Below are 17794 nucleotides of genomic sequence, written 5' to 3'. Positions count from 1 at the left end.
TGTCAAAGTCAATAACTGGTCATACTGAAATACAGGACATCTTGTTAGTAATGGGCAAAACATTAGGTGTAATGTTTGTCTCCATAGATAGAAGTGAGTTACAAAGTATTTGGAATAAAGTAGGGGTAATAGAATGCATATTATTAATTTAATTAAGAACCTAGACCTTCTCGCTAATCTAGTGACTAGCGCGTTCGCCTTTGATGCACATAGTCCCGGTGGGAGAACACAAAAAGCTTAATTTCTCAATCATTCACTTTCATTTATAACCCGTCTCCGTTTGGTTAAAGGGCATAAACGTAGGACGTTGAACTAAAATTTTTCATTTAATTTTCTAATTAAGAACTGCAATATTTTAAATTTGAATATATTTAAATATTTTAATATATAATATATATTTCGAAACGTAAAGTATTAATTGATTATGTTCAAGAGAAAATGTACGATCTATCTATTAAAATGCTACAATAGCAATTAAAAGCGCCTGAGCTCCAACTTATAACTTTGGCTTTCAAATCTTTCATTTACGGTTATGTGTGATTTCACATTTAACAGAGACAAACATTTTAAGTATTTGTACTTTAAATAGTCTAAATTAGTTAACTATATCCTTTTCATGAAGTTTATGATATACAATTATTGTTCAAAGCCTTTGTATTTTAATAAGCCTTCTCTAAAATCAATGCATGTGAATTGTGCTTCCATCTTTCGAGTTCTTTTAAACTATGTTTATATGTTTGTGGTCAATCCTTTCGACAATGAGATCTCGGAAACTACAGGCTCTAGAAAGATGACGTTTTCACTGGTCGATTGAAAATTTTGCGTAGATTGTCCAGTTCTAATTGAATATTTTAAACAAAAAAACATGGCCATTATTTCTTTATTACATTTTTTTAAGGTACACTGGAAGCGTTGAAATTAAAAAAAAAAAAAAAAACTAAAGCATCATATCCTATGCGTTATACATTCCAATACCACAATGTTGTATATGTCTCAGGCGTTTGTTCCATGGCCAAATAATAGTGAAAAAGGAAGGATAACCATTTCTCGAGTCTTAAGATAAATCTTTATTTTTTGAGTGTTTTGCCCAATGAACACCATATATAACTGACATTATAATTAATTGTATATGTAATGTATTTGCTTATTACATACTGCATGCAAGAAGAAAGAAAACACTGGTCATACATGAATTAGAAACTCCAACAGGAAGTAGGCTCAAATTTTGCAAACGGTGCGAGATATTGAGAAAAAATAATCGAAAAAATCTCCCCTTTATGATACCTCTTGCCGATATTTTTTAAAATCAAAACATCTTTCACTTGTGTCTGTAAAGAGACATGTACATATGTTGTGAGGAATGAGAAGGAGATTTATGCTCATCGCTGTGTAGAGAGCGCAGGTTCAGCTAGTCTATGTATTAAAATGCTAGGTTTATATGTTTGTGGCCTATTCTTTTGACAATGATATCTCGGAAACCACAAGCTCTAGAAAGATGTCATTTTTACTGATCGATTGCAAATTTTGTGCAGATTATTCAGTTCTAATTAGATATTTTTGTTAAAAAAGTGGCCGTTATTTCTTTATTACATTTTTAGGGCTACACTGGAAGTATTGAAATTTTAAAAAGTAAAGCATCATATCCTACGAGTTACACATTCCAACACCACACATTTGTATACGGGATTAGTATATCTCTCCGGCGTTTCTTTCATGGCCAAATGATAATGAGAAATGATGGATAACCATTTCTCCCCTTTATGATACCCCTTGCCGATTTTTATCAAGACGTCCTTTGCTTGGGTCTGTAAGGGGACATGTACAGATGTTGTGAGGAATGATAAGGAGATTCATGCTCATATGGAATGATGCGCGTTGTAGAGAGCGTAGGTTCAGCCAGTATTTATATTAATTTTTTGATTGAAGAACATTCGGAAAGATCCGGCAAGGTAGAAAAATAAAACTGGTATTCAAAAAGATTTGTAAAAAAAAAAAAAAAAAAAAAAAAAAAGGTTAATAATCAGTTGTATTATTTATTTTATCAATATTGAATCTGTTTCTTTTTCTATAAATGTTTAAGAAATTCATTTGTGTATACAGTCACCAAAACTTTATCTTTGTAGGCAATCGTATGACTATATAAATACTGTATTACTAATAATGAGTTTTAATGTTTCTTTCTGTAGATGTGATGAGCATATTATTTATGCTTATCAGTGTTGCCGGACTGAAGTATTTTACCAACAAAGTACTGGCAATAAAATAGGATTGCCGACTCCGTCAGATCTAATGGGACTAGTATCACTGAAAGCAAGACGCCGGTTAGAAAGAGACCATGGAATTGTGCTGCTTTAACTGTGTGCCCAGCTTTTTTTATATTTCATATTGTTCAAAGTCTGAAGACAGTTTCAGAATGTGTAGACAAGATATTGTAATGATTGAAGCTACTTTTCAGATACGCTTTTGTAATAATGTCAGCATTGGTGTAGAACAGAAAGCTTCGACTGTTGCGATGTGTCGAGGTCTTGTCATTGTTGCTAGCTTGGATTGAATGTGATAATGACATATCAGTTCGTTTTTCTTTTCCGTAGAGGATACATATGTATATATAAATATATTTTTAAAAATGAAAAGTAGTAAAACGGATTTTGAGGATTTCAGGGTTTAAAAAAGCTAGGCAATATTCCAGTGCCGTCAGTATTGTCAAAATAATTTATTTTAATTAAGAGTTATGTGTATGTATAATATATTTTAGTTGAGTTATTCTGATTTGTTTCTTGTTAATTTTTTATTTTGTTTTTTCTTTTCTTTTTTTGCATTGTTATTTTTAAACTTGTTGGCAGAACAAATTTTATTTTTTGTTGAGAAATGAACAGTTTATTTATGAGGAGATATTTCACACTGAAAATCTCCTCATCTGTGTAGAAATAGAATTTTTTTGTGTAAATTTCTCTCGTTAATTTTCATGAAACCAAGGAAAACCTCATTGCATTCAAACTGAGGAAGACGATCCGCTGTATGGAGTTGCACAATTTAGCTGAAGGTTGTGTGGCTCGTACTCGGAATTAAGAGGGCTCTAAACTTTATAATATCTGTCTTGGCTTAGGTTTTCCTGTACTACAATAAGCGAATGCGTACTTTGTTAAAACGATAAGGTTTTCAGTGTGTCTTCGAACACGTATAGCTTTTTTTTTTCTTCTTTTAACTTTGGGCGTGGATAACTATGTATTAAAAAAGTACACACTGGAAAATAGTTAAGAATAAACGAATGCAACCTGTCTTTCCTTAGTTAAACCAAGAAAATATATGATGAAGTTGTAAATTTTTATTCTTAAGAAACAGTATGTTCTGATTTTTAAATGCGTAGGTTACTGTGGTCCATTGATACCAGCTTTAACGCGTAAACGTACAATTTGTAGAAAGAAGATTCTGTCGTGTGCAGTTTTAGAGTTTTGCATTATTTTTATGATTTTTTTCTGCTAACATTTTCTTTTTTATATATATATAATTTAGTGAATTCTTTCTTCATTGTTTAACTGAATCTATTTCCATCGTCCAGGGCTTTGATTTCTAATAAGAACACAATTTTCATTAGGCCACAGTGTAGTGTTGTAGAAAATTAACATCATACATATATTTTTACACGATTTTTATTTTAAGCTCCCTGGCGCGGGAGGCCCGGATTCGACTCCCGGTTAAGGGGCCGCGGTGGTTCAGTGGTAGAGCGTTCACCTCTGGTGCTTGGGGTCCCGGGTTAGATCCCAGCCCCCGCCAAGTGAACTTTGTGGTGGACAAACACCGTGTGCGTGGGTTTTCTCGGTGTTCTCCCGTTTCCTCCCACTTTCTTCATTCCACCATTTCATTCATTACTCATCATCACCGTCCCCTTTAGTCTAACCGGCATAACCGTGGGACGGAAAACTCAAAGATTTCATTTTTTCGATTCCCGGTTGCAACTCATGTGGTTCGGATCCCACATTAAGCTGTAGGTCCACGTCTCATATAGCCTCTCTATTGAAAGAGACGCTAAACTTAAATCAAACCAACCCAAATAAATATCCATAAATTCTATTAAACAGTATATTCTCATTGTATTTTATCTCTATATGTATTTGTTACTGTAATTCTTGTATGAACTTATATCTCGGTCTAGAGTTCGGCATAGAGAAGTATTTCTAAATTGTATTCATTACGCGCGGTGACTCAGTGGTAGAGCGTTCACTTCTGGTGCTTGGTGTCTCTGGTTCGATCCCAACTCGCGCCGTGTGGACTTTGTAGTGAACAAATACCGTGCTCGTGGGTTTTCTCGGGGTTCTCCCGTTTTCTCCCACTTTCTTCGTTCCACCATTTCATTCATTTCTCATCATTACCGTCTCCTTTAACCTAACCGGCATAACCGTGGGACGGAAAACTGAAAGATTTCATTTCTTTTTCTTTTCTTTCTTTCTCTTTTCTTTTCTTTTTCTTTCTTTTTTTTTTCGTTACGCTTATCATAGACAGATGTAAATGCAGTTGACACGTTTCATGAAAATGGACGAGAGATCTCTATTGTTGTAAGTTTAATCACCAAAATTGCCAACTAAAATTAATGCAGTCTGACTTGGTTGTTTTTGTGTTTTAAAACTTTTCAGAAGAGACATTGTACAAATACGTGAGGTCAAATTTCAGAAATGATTCAAAAATGAAGTGAGTAAATTGTGTGTATAGATGTGTAAGAAGTCTTCCTTTCAGTGAAAGAATTAGGTAATACCATTTTTATCTTCTGTAATCAAAGTGAGTCTTAATATGACTACGAAAACCGGAAAGTAATCTTAAGTTTTTCAATGACAATATATTCTGTTGCATTATTGGAACCTCTTGGGTTTTCTTCAATTAATGGCAGAAGTAACTTTTTAACAAGATTTATTAAATTGTTAACATAAATGAGAGAAGTTCTCATATTGATAAGTGGTAATGAGGCGAATATTTCAGCATACTGAAACATCAGTTAGAAGATTTTTTTCATACATTTAAATTTTGTCACTTTGTTATTCTGTATATATATAAGAGCTGGTAGTTCAATTAACCCGGATTTTCCTGGTGGTCTACGTACGAAGACCAGTTTTGCGATTTTTTTCTTTCTTTACTTTTTTTCTAACTCTTCGTATAGATGTGTTTGAATATTAACTACCTGCTGATTGTCTCGATGTGCGTTTCACTAAAGAAAGATATAAGCTTAAATTTTCTTGAGTTTGTAAGGCTTTACTAGTTCAAATTTAACTGATAATTTATTCTGTATCAGTATTTCCTGAGATGTAAGGTACAAAATAAGTGTTAAGTTTTTCTGACTAGTTTTGTTCTTATACGTAGAAGGAAGTTATGTGTATGTGTGTGGGGGAGGGGGTTAAAATTAAGTGGAACACCAGTCATGAATAGGTGTATAGGTTCCATGTGAAGTGTTCTATGAATGGAAGACCAATTCCGAATTACATCATATTTCTAAAAGTATAATTATGATTACTGTGTTCTTTAGCAAATTCATCTGATACTTTATTTAGTCGATTTAGGAGAAATTTACCGAGAGCAGAGAGTACTTCATCTCTTAAACTTTAGGTTCGAACCCACGTCTTGTATGTTTCGTAGTTGAAACATCTTTCTTTATTCTGCTAGTTCTTACATCATTATTCATTACTTTAATCCATCAGAAGCTACTTAAGAAGTTATCAGGCAATGGTGTCATTTACATTTTCGAAGAGAGAGTTTAAACATTAACATGATCAAATCGTAGATCGTCAGGAGGAAGATTAAAATGTGCAAATAGTTGCTTTGCGAAACATTAGATCCTATTAGATTTTTTTGCGAGGCGCAAAGTTATATCAAAGCTGCGTTACCGCTTTGGTGCTCTTGACTTCCATCCTCGGTCGGAATTGATGTGATTCGGACCCCGCGTTAACTTACAGGTCCGTATAGTGCATATTCTGGGAAAAGGATTTAAATTCCAAAATAATCAACTAAAGTCTACACCGACAATAGAAGTATTTAAATTTGTTTTATTAATATAGTATCAGTACATAGCACTGCTACCTTTTTTTAATGTACTTCAGGGTGAATAATTCCATAAATTCATTTGATCCTGGTGTTTCATTTATTGAATGTACGTTTTCTTCAAGATCGTTGAGAAGTTAACACTGAAGTACATTTTTTCGCTTAATAGTCATTTGAAAACTAGTAGAAAACAAGTTATAAACAAAATTTAACACAAGAAAAAGGAACTTGGTCAATTAAAGACATAGTCACATTTAAAAACCTCAGTTACTGTTTAAAAGTGTCTTCTGCCAACTCCCTACTGTTTAAAAGTGTCTTCTTATATATTCTTAATAAATGAAACTTTCTGAAATTTTGACTTTACTTTGTATGTAAATGTACAAATGCAAACTTTTCAAAGCTTCTCAGATTTAGAATTAATTTTAAATAAAACATTACACTTTGCGCATTTGCTATTAGTGAGGAAAAAAATCATGGAAGAAAACCTAGAACGTTCCGATTATGCACACGCTAATGCTTCTTTGCTTCATTGTTTCGCTTAATGGAAGATATGTTTTCGTCTATGATCAATCTATGTACTTAACCTGCTTAGTTGGCATATTAAAATAATGAAAATAAAAAAAAAAAAAAATTAAATTAGCATTGTCAATTTATATTTGCATTTTCTCACTGTGTTACTACTTTCCTTTGTTGACACAAATGTTTTTTTTTTTTTTTTTAATTAATTGATGTAATCTTTGTTGAGTATTCGTCTGTCAGTCAGAAGTTTTTGTTGGCAATACATTTAAAGAGGCAGCTTTTATTATTATTATGAAAACTAGTATTTCCTATCATAAAAGCAATATTAGGTTTCAAATATGCAGTATAAAGGTGGTAATTAGTGTTACGTATTGGAGTTACGAACTCCTAATATCTATTAATAATACCAATCCCAGTGAGATACCGTACTGTGAGCTGTAGAGTGATGTTTATGGGTGTGCACTAAAACGCAGTGAACAACGCTAATGACACGTGTCTAAGCATTTTATTTACATGACAATCTGGTAAAGAATTAATATAACTTTTTTTTTTTTAACAAACTGTTTTAAGGCTTTTCGTATCTCTTTTTCACTGATCCACATTGAAAAAGAAGGGCGAAAGGGAAAGCCTGGAAACAGTTTTAGCTTAAAAGAAAATTCTACTAGAGTATAAGATAATATTTCTTTTGTTTTATAAATAACGAAAATATACTCTACTGATGCAGTATCATATGTATACAAATGTGCGTTCCTACCTTTGATGATTCAATAGGTTACGTTAAATTCTTTTGGATATTGATATATATAAGGTTTATTTGCATTTCGATGACATTTCCTATTAAAAACCTAAAGATACCTCTGATAGTCTTCTCTGCTACAAGGAAAGTGGATTCGAAGCAAGGTTGTATCGAACAGAATCGTAGTACAAAGAGGATTGGATGCCTAAACTGGGTTTTAATGTGCAATTACTAGTAATGTTCTACTGAAGTAATATTAATGAACGCTAAGATCTTATCAATGTCGATTGGATATCAAGTAGCGGAATGGTTACTGGCTCTTACTTTTTGTAGCGTAGACCTGGGCTATACCTCTGTGAGAAACAGCAGAACTTTAGATCTTGTCATTTTATAGCCTTAGTGCTAAAAATGGTCCTTAAACTTCAGTAAAATAGACCATATCGGTGTGTGTGCGGTTAATTTCCAACTTAACTGATAGTTAAGATACTTGTTCAGTTATTCATTTTTGCATCTTAATTTTGCTTTTATTGTTTAATTGTAATAAATGTATTGTCCTGCCAATTTTGATTTTTCAGTGAAATAGTAAACTCATGTGGAAAAGTATGTTATTGAGTGGTATCAGTCTTTGTCAGTGATTTACTTTTCAATACTTAGAAACCCGTCCATAGAACTATGTGATTCAGTACGCAATTATTGCTAAATAATAATAATAGTTATAATAGAATGATTTCTTTTTTAAAAATGTTTTATTAACTTGTTCTGAGTAGGGGAGAATGTCTTATACTTTAGGAGAATGATGGATTACACATTGTAAGAACACAGCTATAGTTTTGCACATTTACTGTATTAATAAAGTAGTTCATTTTTGAACCACTTCGTAGAAACGATTTTCGGATAAAACTTTATATAGAATAACGAAAATATGTCTTGAACTCTTAGATTTTGCTTAATAGATGGTAGCTCTCTAAATAAGCTACCCACAACACAAGTAGTTTTTTTTTTCTTTCTTCTGTTTTTCCGCTTTACTCCTGAATCTCCTATTATGTCCAGTATTGTTGGATTACTTCTACAAATTGACTGGTTGGTTGGGAGGAATAAAGTGGCAAAACAGGATTTGTTGAGTACATGTAGTTCGATTGATAGAGGTACTGGTAACAAGCGGAGAGTCCCTTACTCGCCAGCAGTCACATTTTTTTATTTGCTGCTGCTGTTATTCCGTCATTGTTCTGTACTTAACTAGTATTAGTACATATAAAATAATTGTAAAGTTTTATATATGTTTTAAGATAATTAGTGCGCACGTTCTTTTCATGAGTTCTCTTTATATATATATATATATATTCGGTCACACGTGATGTTAAAGATTATTTCCCGTATAAATAAGTATAAAGTTTGATTTTGTCCAAGTTCTATGCTGTAGGATGAAATATTAGCGAAGAACTCAATAAGACTCATATAGCTCTTTTAGATACCTACTGTTGCATTTTTGTGGCGTAACACTAAAATCTAACCATAAATTATGAGTTCCTTAATTTGATGGAAGTGCTTGTGCTTAGTTGCGACCTATAGATAGGACAAACCGGGCCATCCGTGGGCTCCGTGCTTCAAAATATTGCTCTTGACTTTTCTTATAACATTTATGGAAAACACATGCGTCATCCAATAAAATTCTGAAGTTTACAAAATCCTAGAATATTCAAGCTGATTACAGTTGTATAAGTAACCCATCTGCAGGACATCATCGTGCACTATGAATAAAAACATTCCTGTTATTCCCTCCATTCAAATACTACAAAGTGTATTACTGTCATTTGCTTTTCAATTTATCCTGTGGACCCTGTACTATTCTTGTAGGTGCAGATAAATAGAGTTGTAAAATTCAAATCGTATTTTCTGGTCAGCCTTGCGCAAACAACGTCCTCCAATAACGGTATAGCACCATGAAACAAAAACAATAAGTTTATGTTTCAATTCCACGTAGTTCAGGTGACTTTGGTGTAAAGAAAGCGTTTGAAATATATTTGAGAGAGGTTATTTACCGTTGTTCACTTCCTAGTTTTAACTAAATTTAGCGCCAGGAGACTGAAAGATACTTTGAACGACGATTGTAGTAGTAAATTTTTGATTTAGTCAAGTATATTGCTAACTTAGCTGCAGATTAACGCTGAATGACAAACAACGATCACTATTTTGAAAACAAAAAAATAAAATGAATTTATAAAGCTCATGGCTAAGCAATAGGAAAAAGAAAAAAAAAAAACAGAACTTGTTGAAAAACAAATATTACTCCTTTACTCTTGATTGTACACGAGATATCGCTTGTATTAAGCAGCTGCATATGATATTGCGAGTAATAAACAAAGACCGTTGAAATCGAGAATTCTATATTTCCTTGTCAATATTTTGAAAGGCAATATTCTGTACTCGACACTCTTACTTTTGATATTATATCATGCAACCGGCGAAGAACACCGCGGAGCTACCTCCCCCAAGGGGCCGCAAATGCTAAGGCTGCTTTTGCTTGTGCTCGTAAGGAATACATATGTAAAAATGCACTGAATGTGTATAGATGAAATTTGTGACGGGACCAAACCAAATGTGAGAACAAATAATACATGTGTTAAGTTTAACTGCATTTTTTTTTTTTTCGTCCCTACAAAACTAAGGTAAAATTTGGAACGTTTTATACGATTACTTAAGCATTTTCGCGAGTCTAGCTTTAAATTGCTTTAGATATGCAATAAGGAGCTAAGTTGTAGCCACACTAGTCTTCTGGTTTCTGCGAGGTCACCGATGTCGAGCATTGTTCGGTCTAGTCTGTACTGAAATGCCAGGCCATTGAGAGAAACCAGATAATGTTGGTAGCGCAGCGTACACCCATCGTCATGACCACAATGCAGAAACTAATTGAAATAAAGTTATAACGAACTGCAGACTATAAAACCCAGCAACAGTGCCAATGGGTCACCCCTCAACTGCAGTTTAGCTTAAGTCCTTCGAGGCTTCGTGTAAGGGAGTTTACTTTTCGTTTAGTGATGAAATTGTAATTACAGTGAGTTAACATTTTGTTCCTTGTTTGAATTAAAACAGATCTTTTTCGTCCTTTGTAGTCAAGAATACACTTTTCCCTTCTTTCGTTTCGATGAACCAGTAGCACCAATAATATCAGCAACTAGCTTATTTGAATCGCGAAAAGTCTTGACTCTTCAAGCATTCAAATGACTTAGATTATTGCTATTACTCTGATTTACATTTCGCTGTAGCAGGAAGGATGATTGAAGTAAATAAATACATAACTTGTGACAACAACTGTTTGGTTTTGAATTCGAGACCTCATAACATCTCTGCTCGTGACAGTAAATATATCTATTCGTTCGAGATGATCATTCTAGCAAACAATTTTCTTCCCCTCTCGCACTTCATTCTATTCAGCAGGAATGGATTTGTTGCGCTCTGTAATTCAAGGGAGAAACTAGACATAGGCGCCGCCAGGATTTTGGTAATGTGGGTGCAGGCTAGGATGAGACAACACATCCTAACATTGTTGCCAGAACGCTCTGCACTATTGAGCCTTAAGATCTCAAAAATAATCAAGTATTTTTACTATATATATTCAAACATAGGAGACAAGAAATATACAAAATAGAAATGATTATTGTAAGAAATCTGAAAATCCAAGTTAATATGGGTGCAGCTGCACCCACTGTGGCGCCGTCTATGAAACTAGACTTTCGTTATGTTCTGACTGAGCTTCTGTGATTTCCGTGGGGAACGCTATCTTCAGAATGGATAGAATATTTTATAAGATTAGTAAGCTTACAATAAAACGATGAAACGTCTTTTATAGAATTTAATATATCCCGAATAGTTTTGAAATGATTTCTTTTGTTAGGGAAAAATACTCAGAACTATGTATGATACATGTCAGGCGATAGGAAAACAAAGAAGCAAATTCAGTGAAGTTTCGAGACGATAGTGATTATTGTTATTAAAAAATCTCGTATAATGACTTTTTTCTCTGAAGGAAAGTATATACGGTTAAATCAAGTTCTAATATTCCACATAAAATCTAGTGAACATGAAATAAAAAATGCTGTTAATGATGACAAAAGTTTGTTGTTTTTGTTATTTAAAGAGAAATATTTTTGTGCCAGTTTTGAACCAATGTTACCGAGAATTTTAATCCTACCTTATTTGACAAATATAATTCCTTTATATTAGTAATATAATGATAAATGTACTGGATAAAAGGAAGAAAATAGTATCATTTGAATTTTCTTTCGCACTTTTGTTTCTGATTTTTTCCGCCCAATCTAAGGAAACCCATTTAACCACCATTTGCAGCACTGTAATTCTTCTATACTAAGTTTCAGAATACAACTAATCCGTGCATTTATAACTAGAATATTGTTTTTAAATTTTAAATCGAACTCCGAAAAAAAATATAGATTAAAATTTAACAGGTGTTACTTAGGCCAGTAAAAACTAATATAAAGTTGTGTAATATAAAGTAGAAATATGTTGAGGAAATTCTGCAATCAGCAGTTGCAGCGGTGTAGGTTTTAGCATTAAATTATGTGTCTTTTTTTTTAGCGTCCTTTTCAGCACCGAAACTGTATAAGACGTGGACATACAGCTTAATGGTAAAATGTCACGTGAGCTCGCACCGAGAATCAAATTCTCAGCGAAGATACGTGCGCTAATTTTTTAGCGATTTTCCATTTATTTACCGCCAGAGGAAAAGTGTACAGCTAAGTACACAGAAGTTTCTACTCAACTGCATTAATTTCCAAGTAACTGTATAACATATTTCTGCTTTTTCACTGCGTGCATCATCTTGATTCATTAATCATGATTAAAAGGAAGTAATCAATAAAAATTTCTGTCTTTGTAAATTGTCTCTTAAGTTTGTACTATGATCATGTTTTGCAGACTGATATTAAGTTCGGTATTCCTGTGTAGTAAATTCATTTATTTTTCTCCTCTAGGTAATGGTTTTAGGGTACAGTGGAACTTGGGTCACGGATTTAATTCGTTCCGTAACGCTGTTCACGAACTGAAAGTATTTTTCCCATTAAAATTAATGTAAATATAATTAATCTTTTCTAGCCACAAAACTTGGCATTCTATGTATTTTGTACATTTTAAAATGTTTTTCTGTGATGAAGAATATAGAGTGGAAATAAAAATATCCTCTTTAAAAACAAATAAGTAGCATAAAATGAAATAAAATCAGTATGAGGGCCAAAATAATACAGAAAGTACAATAAAGAACAGCAAGTAATTTTTTAACACAACACTGTGATAAGTAATGTTTACGGGAAACGCGCGAAACCACTACTGAACTCATGGGATTGTGGGTACAGGTCTCTGTGTGCTCGTTCACCGAAATATCGTTCATGAGCCGAAGGAAAAAAAGTTCTGAACAAAACTTGTTCGTGAAGAGGGATCCACCGTTCATATTATAAGAGTAAAAGTTTTACTATTGATTGTGCAAGTATAGGAAGACGTTTTAGTTAATTTAAATGTATATTTTGTTTGAACATGCTCCAATAAGTAAGTAAGTTTGTGTCTTCATATAACAGAAATAGAATTAAGAGAAGTACAGAAGTGTGTAAGTTAGACGAGAATTAGAAAATGTGGAGATTAATGTAAAATAAGAACTTAATCTTTGCACAGTTCGTAGCTAAAGGGCATGCTGTCCTCCTATATGTTCTATGAATGATACAGTTTGAATATAGCTTTCGGAGAATTAATAGAATTGTATTCACTTTACACCAGCTTAAGTCGTCCCCACATTCCGAAGTTTCTTTGGACAAAAGAACGTGCAGGGGAAAAGTTAACGAAATAATGTGTTGGGAAGAGGATGCACTTAAGCTGCCGAATGTACTTTGTGAAATTAACCAAATTTCATTTTGTAAATTTATTGTGCACTTTATATTTCGTATAGAACTAAGAAATTAGTTAATGTAACATGTTGATTTATTGATAATAATACTTATTTGTGCTTAGAATAAGGCTCTGTGGTTTAACTTAGTAATAGGAAAACAAAATATAGGGTTCACGTGATAAAGGTCGTAGCCTGTACTTTTTTTTTTTTTTTTTAATAATATTAAATTGAAACTACTGAACAGCAAAATATTTAAAATAAATTCTCAAAACTTACATATGCTTCTATCTTGACAGTTTTCTCAAATTAAATTGTTTGCTGTAACAGGAAGAAATTAACTCAGGTTCATGTGGCTTGTTAAATTAACACGTATGGTGCCGTTCGGCTTTTTTTTTTTTTTTTTTTTTTTTTTAAATCTCGAAAGCTGTCGTTGTTTGTCATTATTTTGAATTTTCCACTTTGTGTACCATAGTGCGAAAGTTAATATGTTCTTTATTTCTGGAGCTAGAAATACTGCAGTGGTAGATATTTTCGATGCTACAGAGCTGCTGTTGAAATTAAACAGAGGACGAAACGTCAAATCAAAACGTTGTTAGGCTACCACTGACTCTAACCGACGTAGAAAATTACGATAATTCATTATTATGATTATTATTACGTTACTGTAAGTGGTGTTTCGTAATAGAATGAATCCTTGCACGTAATATTCATGTATTTCTATAACCAACAACGTTTCGAAGTGGTGTTAAGGCTTTTGAAGTAGTACAGGAGAAAGATGAACTCAAATTAAATGGAAAAGCTGCGTAGATCTATCCCACTTATAGGAAATTGCAAGGAAGTAAATTTTCCTAGGGGACTTCGCCTTATTCTTTCAAGGTTTATCATGTTTTCTGGCATCAGAGTTGGTAACATGCCTCCTATTGCAAGTGTGGTCCAGTTGGTTCCGTTTTAAATTTATTTACTTCTAACTCCATTCATTTATTTCTTTAAAAAACCTTAAGGAGTATCCAATGTGTGTTCGAAACGGTTTCGATTAAGGAAATATATAATACATTTAACTTACGAAAAAAAATATTGTACGGAACGTGTTAATTTATGTTCATTCGTGCATACTTCACAATCTAGTTACTGCTAAACGATTAGTCTGATTGTCAAGACTAAACAGGAGTGACGAGAAAATCTCGTAACAGAGCTAATAATGTTTTCGTACTTTTCTAATCGGAAATGTATAAGTATTTGAGTGTTGGTTACATTATGTTCAAGTTCAAAGAAATGAGTAATGGTTTGGATACTTCTGTGAGTAAATATTACTAGGGAGTTGGAGAAAATGTGAAATTTAGAGTGTTTCCTCGCTGAGACCACTCGTTCAAAATATGACATTTGTTGTACAAGATATAAATTTTATGAAAACCAGTTTCATGTTCGATGTAGCATTTTTTGTGGAAGTTTTGATTTCCTTATCTTACCGTTTCGTTGTTCTCAAGTCTCAGTAATAATACAAAGTAGATTGGAGCAATATATTGCTGGTGTTGCATACGCAGAAATGGTTCCTGATAAAGTAGAATTGAAGATATCCTACGTTATTGATAGATTAACGTATTTTCATTAGAATCATAGACACGGAAATGCCAAGTAGTACTGTATTTATTTTGTATGCAGATACTTTATAGAGTAAATCAGTAGTGGTTTTACACGCAGTTTTACGATGGATTGTATTTTAATAGTACGACGCAGGATTATTTATCATTTAGCTCTAAATTGCTTCATGCAATGCTTAATTATGATATAATGCACATTAAAAAATACCAGAGATATTTTAGTGTAGATTATTTCGATACTGAAGGTTACATTTTGTTCGTAAGTAATATTATTTCTTCGTAGTTTTAACAACAGCAGACTAGTTCATTCTGATTTTCCTTGTTCAGGTAGCTTAAAAGATAACATAGAGCAAAAAGTTGATCGCAACAAAGATTGTTTTAATTTAGAATTCATCGATCTGCTGCGTTACAAAAGTCTTGTTTCTTTTAGTTCTAAAATGTATTCCAAAATAAATAAATAAATAAATAGTATTAAATATTTTTTTCAGAGGTCTTTTTTAAGGGATGGGTGCGTGGTAACAATTCAGGCTAACCATATCGGCACTGTTTTCATTCGATTTCAGAAAAAAATAACGTAAAGGAGGTTACAATAAGTCATGTCGAACTATAAGTGTAGTGAAAGAAATTAGTAATTTGGTTTAAAATTTCCGGAAAAGAACTAGATCAACTAGATTAGATAAGGAAACATATTTATATGAAAATAAGTGTGAAACATGCCGATCGATGTTTTCGTTGCTTAGCAAGGAAGTTGTTAGAAGATATTAATACATAATTTTGTCGACACTTCAAGTGGCGAAATTATATAATACTTGCTGCAGCTTAATGTGGTATTCGGCGTAAATTGAATTAATAATTATTAAAATAATTCGTTCAAGCATAATAGATTGTTTTGTAATTGGTTATGCATTTAGTTTCCAGAAAATCGTCCGATGCTTTTGCAGGCATTACCTAATTGTATCACTGACAATATAATTGGGAAAACATACATCCAGTTCTTTCCGCTCCTGTTCCCCGCTTTACTGAAATCATCTAGACAGCTCTGCATCTTCTAAATGATCTTCTACACTGTCATTGATACAGACGTATCAAATTCAATGAGTAAATTTGCTCAATGTTAAACAAATCGGTTTAACAGGTTAACTGTTTGTGTTCTTTCTTCAAAACACTAATGTGTAGATTTGAAAGAATTGTCATTATTGAAGTGCAGCTATAAAAATGAGTCTACGTTAATCGTCATCTAATTAATTATAATAATTAGAGATTTCGTCCGATTTCATGTCTAGTCAACGTGATAGTTTCTGGAAAATACACATCGAATATAAAAATAAATTACGTACTCATAAATTTGATACTAAGCAATAAAATTCGTTCTAATCTTGTGAAAATGAATGGAACACACGACTTTGAAAGCATAATTATTAGATTATGTATTTATCATTACCTAAAAACTTCAAAAAGTACTAAACCATAATTAAACTAAACGATTGTAGTAATAGACAAAGCTCAACAATGCTAAATGTAACAGAGCTCAACATTGTAAGTCATATAGTAAAATCTTTTTATAAGAGAGTTAGCATGCATTGTTGCTTAATAGAATAGTTGATAGTGCTTTCGAAATATTTCGTGCTCAGCGTTAGTTCACCGGAACTTTTGATGTAATAATGGAACAATGAGCAATTTAGTAAAAGTCTTTACTATCTTTTGTGTGAGTAAATGTAATTTCTTCAATATTTTGGCTAAAACCAACCTTGATAGGATAAGGTAGTTACTTAAAAAAAAAAAAATAAATAAAATAAAATAAACTGAAAGAGAAGTGCACAATCCCAATCTTTAAACTGCGCTGTAAAAACTGCAATCTGTATGAGCACTGTTTAATGCAATAAACAATAAGACATTCAGTGCTTTCGACTTTTTAGTTTTGTTTTAGCAAATAATGTTTGTCTGGACGACTGTTTTTGGTACAACGTAGCTTCAAAATGTTTATGCCCACTTCTCTCCCCGAAAGTTACTAAATAGCCTTGTCTTACCTTTCGTGATTTAAACGTATGAGTTTCGGCCTAAATATTGATAAAAATACATTTACCCATATACAGAAGATATAATCAGGTAATGTTATCTTATTGTTTACGAATCCTCAGTTCATGTAGTGAAGAGATGATATAGAATGTAGTATTTTGTTAAGTATGTGATGTGACAATTGTGTAAAACCTTAATACTATTATTTCATTTTTTTGCAATATTTTCAAAAGAAAGTGTGAAGAAAATAAAACTGCGGAGTCCTTTGATTTCATTTTATATGCATTCCTTCTCTAATGTAAGTTAATGTAAAATAAATACAAAATAACGTCTTTATATATAAAGTAGAGCTGTCTACACAGAAACTTGTAAACTGGGAACAACTCTAAACCAAAAAAGCGAAGATTGTAAAACAATAGCATGTAAGTTTGTTTGTTGGCAAATTGTGCATTCTTCGTTCATGTATATTAACTGGTTGTGGTATTGATTAAGTCTTAAGACATTTAAAATTTGGTAGGTGGTAAATGCAAGAAGGCTACCTAAATTGTTACAACTATAAAACTTGACCAATTTTTATAATTTAAAAAATTGTGCGTGGTTGTGAAAAAGGTGTCGGTACCAAGTTTAAAGGCATGTATATTTATGAATTTACTAATTGTGAAACAGTATTTTTGTAAGAAGCTTTTTTTTCATTATTTGCGGGAATTCGGTGGTGAATTTCAAAATGATAAAAATTATATAAATGTATAGTATTTGCAATGCAAATGAATAAGAAATGCTGGTGTTCGCTTTTGTTATGTGCAATCGGAAATACATTGTCGTTAAGTACACCGTATACCAATAATATAACATTTTACTGCCATGAATAGAGCGTATTGTGGAAACAATAAAGCTGCAAAATAAAGTAAAGCAATGTGTACAGTCTTGTTCAATAAAGCTTGATCACCTGCTTTGGATTAGACCATATTCTGATAGTTGTAGGTAGGAAATTCTAATACTTTAGCTTTTGCT

At 32.5% G+C, this 17794-nt stretch overlaps 1 protein-coding gene across 3 annotated transcripts in view; it reads left to right on the top strand.

Moving 5' to 3' along the window:
• The window catches only part of HPS4 (Hermansky-Pudlak syndrome 4 protein), a 75370-nt gene extending 64484 nt beyond the window's left edge, over positions 1-10886 (top strand). For all 3 annotated transcript variants that reach the window (XM_081771061.1, XM_081771059.1, XM_081771058.1), the window contains exon 10: positions 2187-10886. In XM_081771061.1, coding sequence (XP_081627187.1) covers positions 2187-2355 — 169 coding nt within the window. In that variant the 3' untranslated portion in view covers positions 2356-10886. The remainder of the gene's footprint in view (positions 1-2186) is intronic.
• Positions 10887-17794: the final 6908 nt, after the last annotated feature.

The sequence above is a fragment of the Thermobia domestica genome, chromosome 9 (genome assembly GCF_964235325.1).
Source record: "Thermobia domestica chromosome 9, izTheDome1.hap1.1, whole genome shotgun sequence".
NCBI lineage: Eukaryota > Metazoa > Arthropoda > Insecta > Zygentoma > Lepismatidae > Thermobia > Thermobia domestica.
This window is presented reverse-complemented; position numbering and strand designations above follow the sequence as displayed.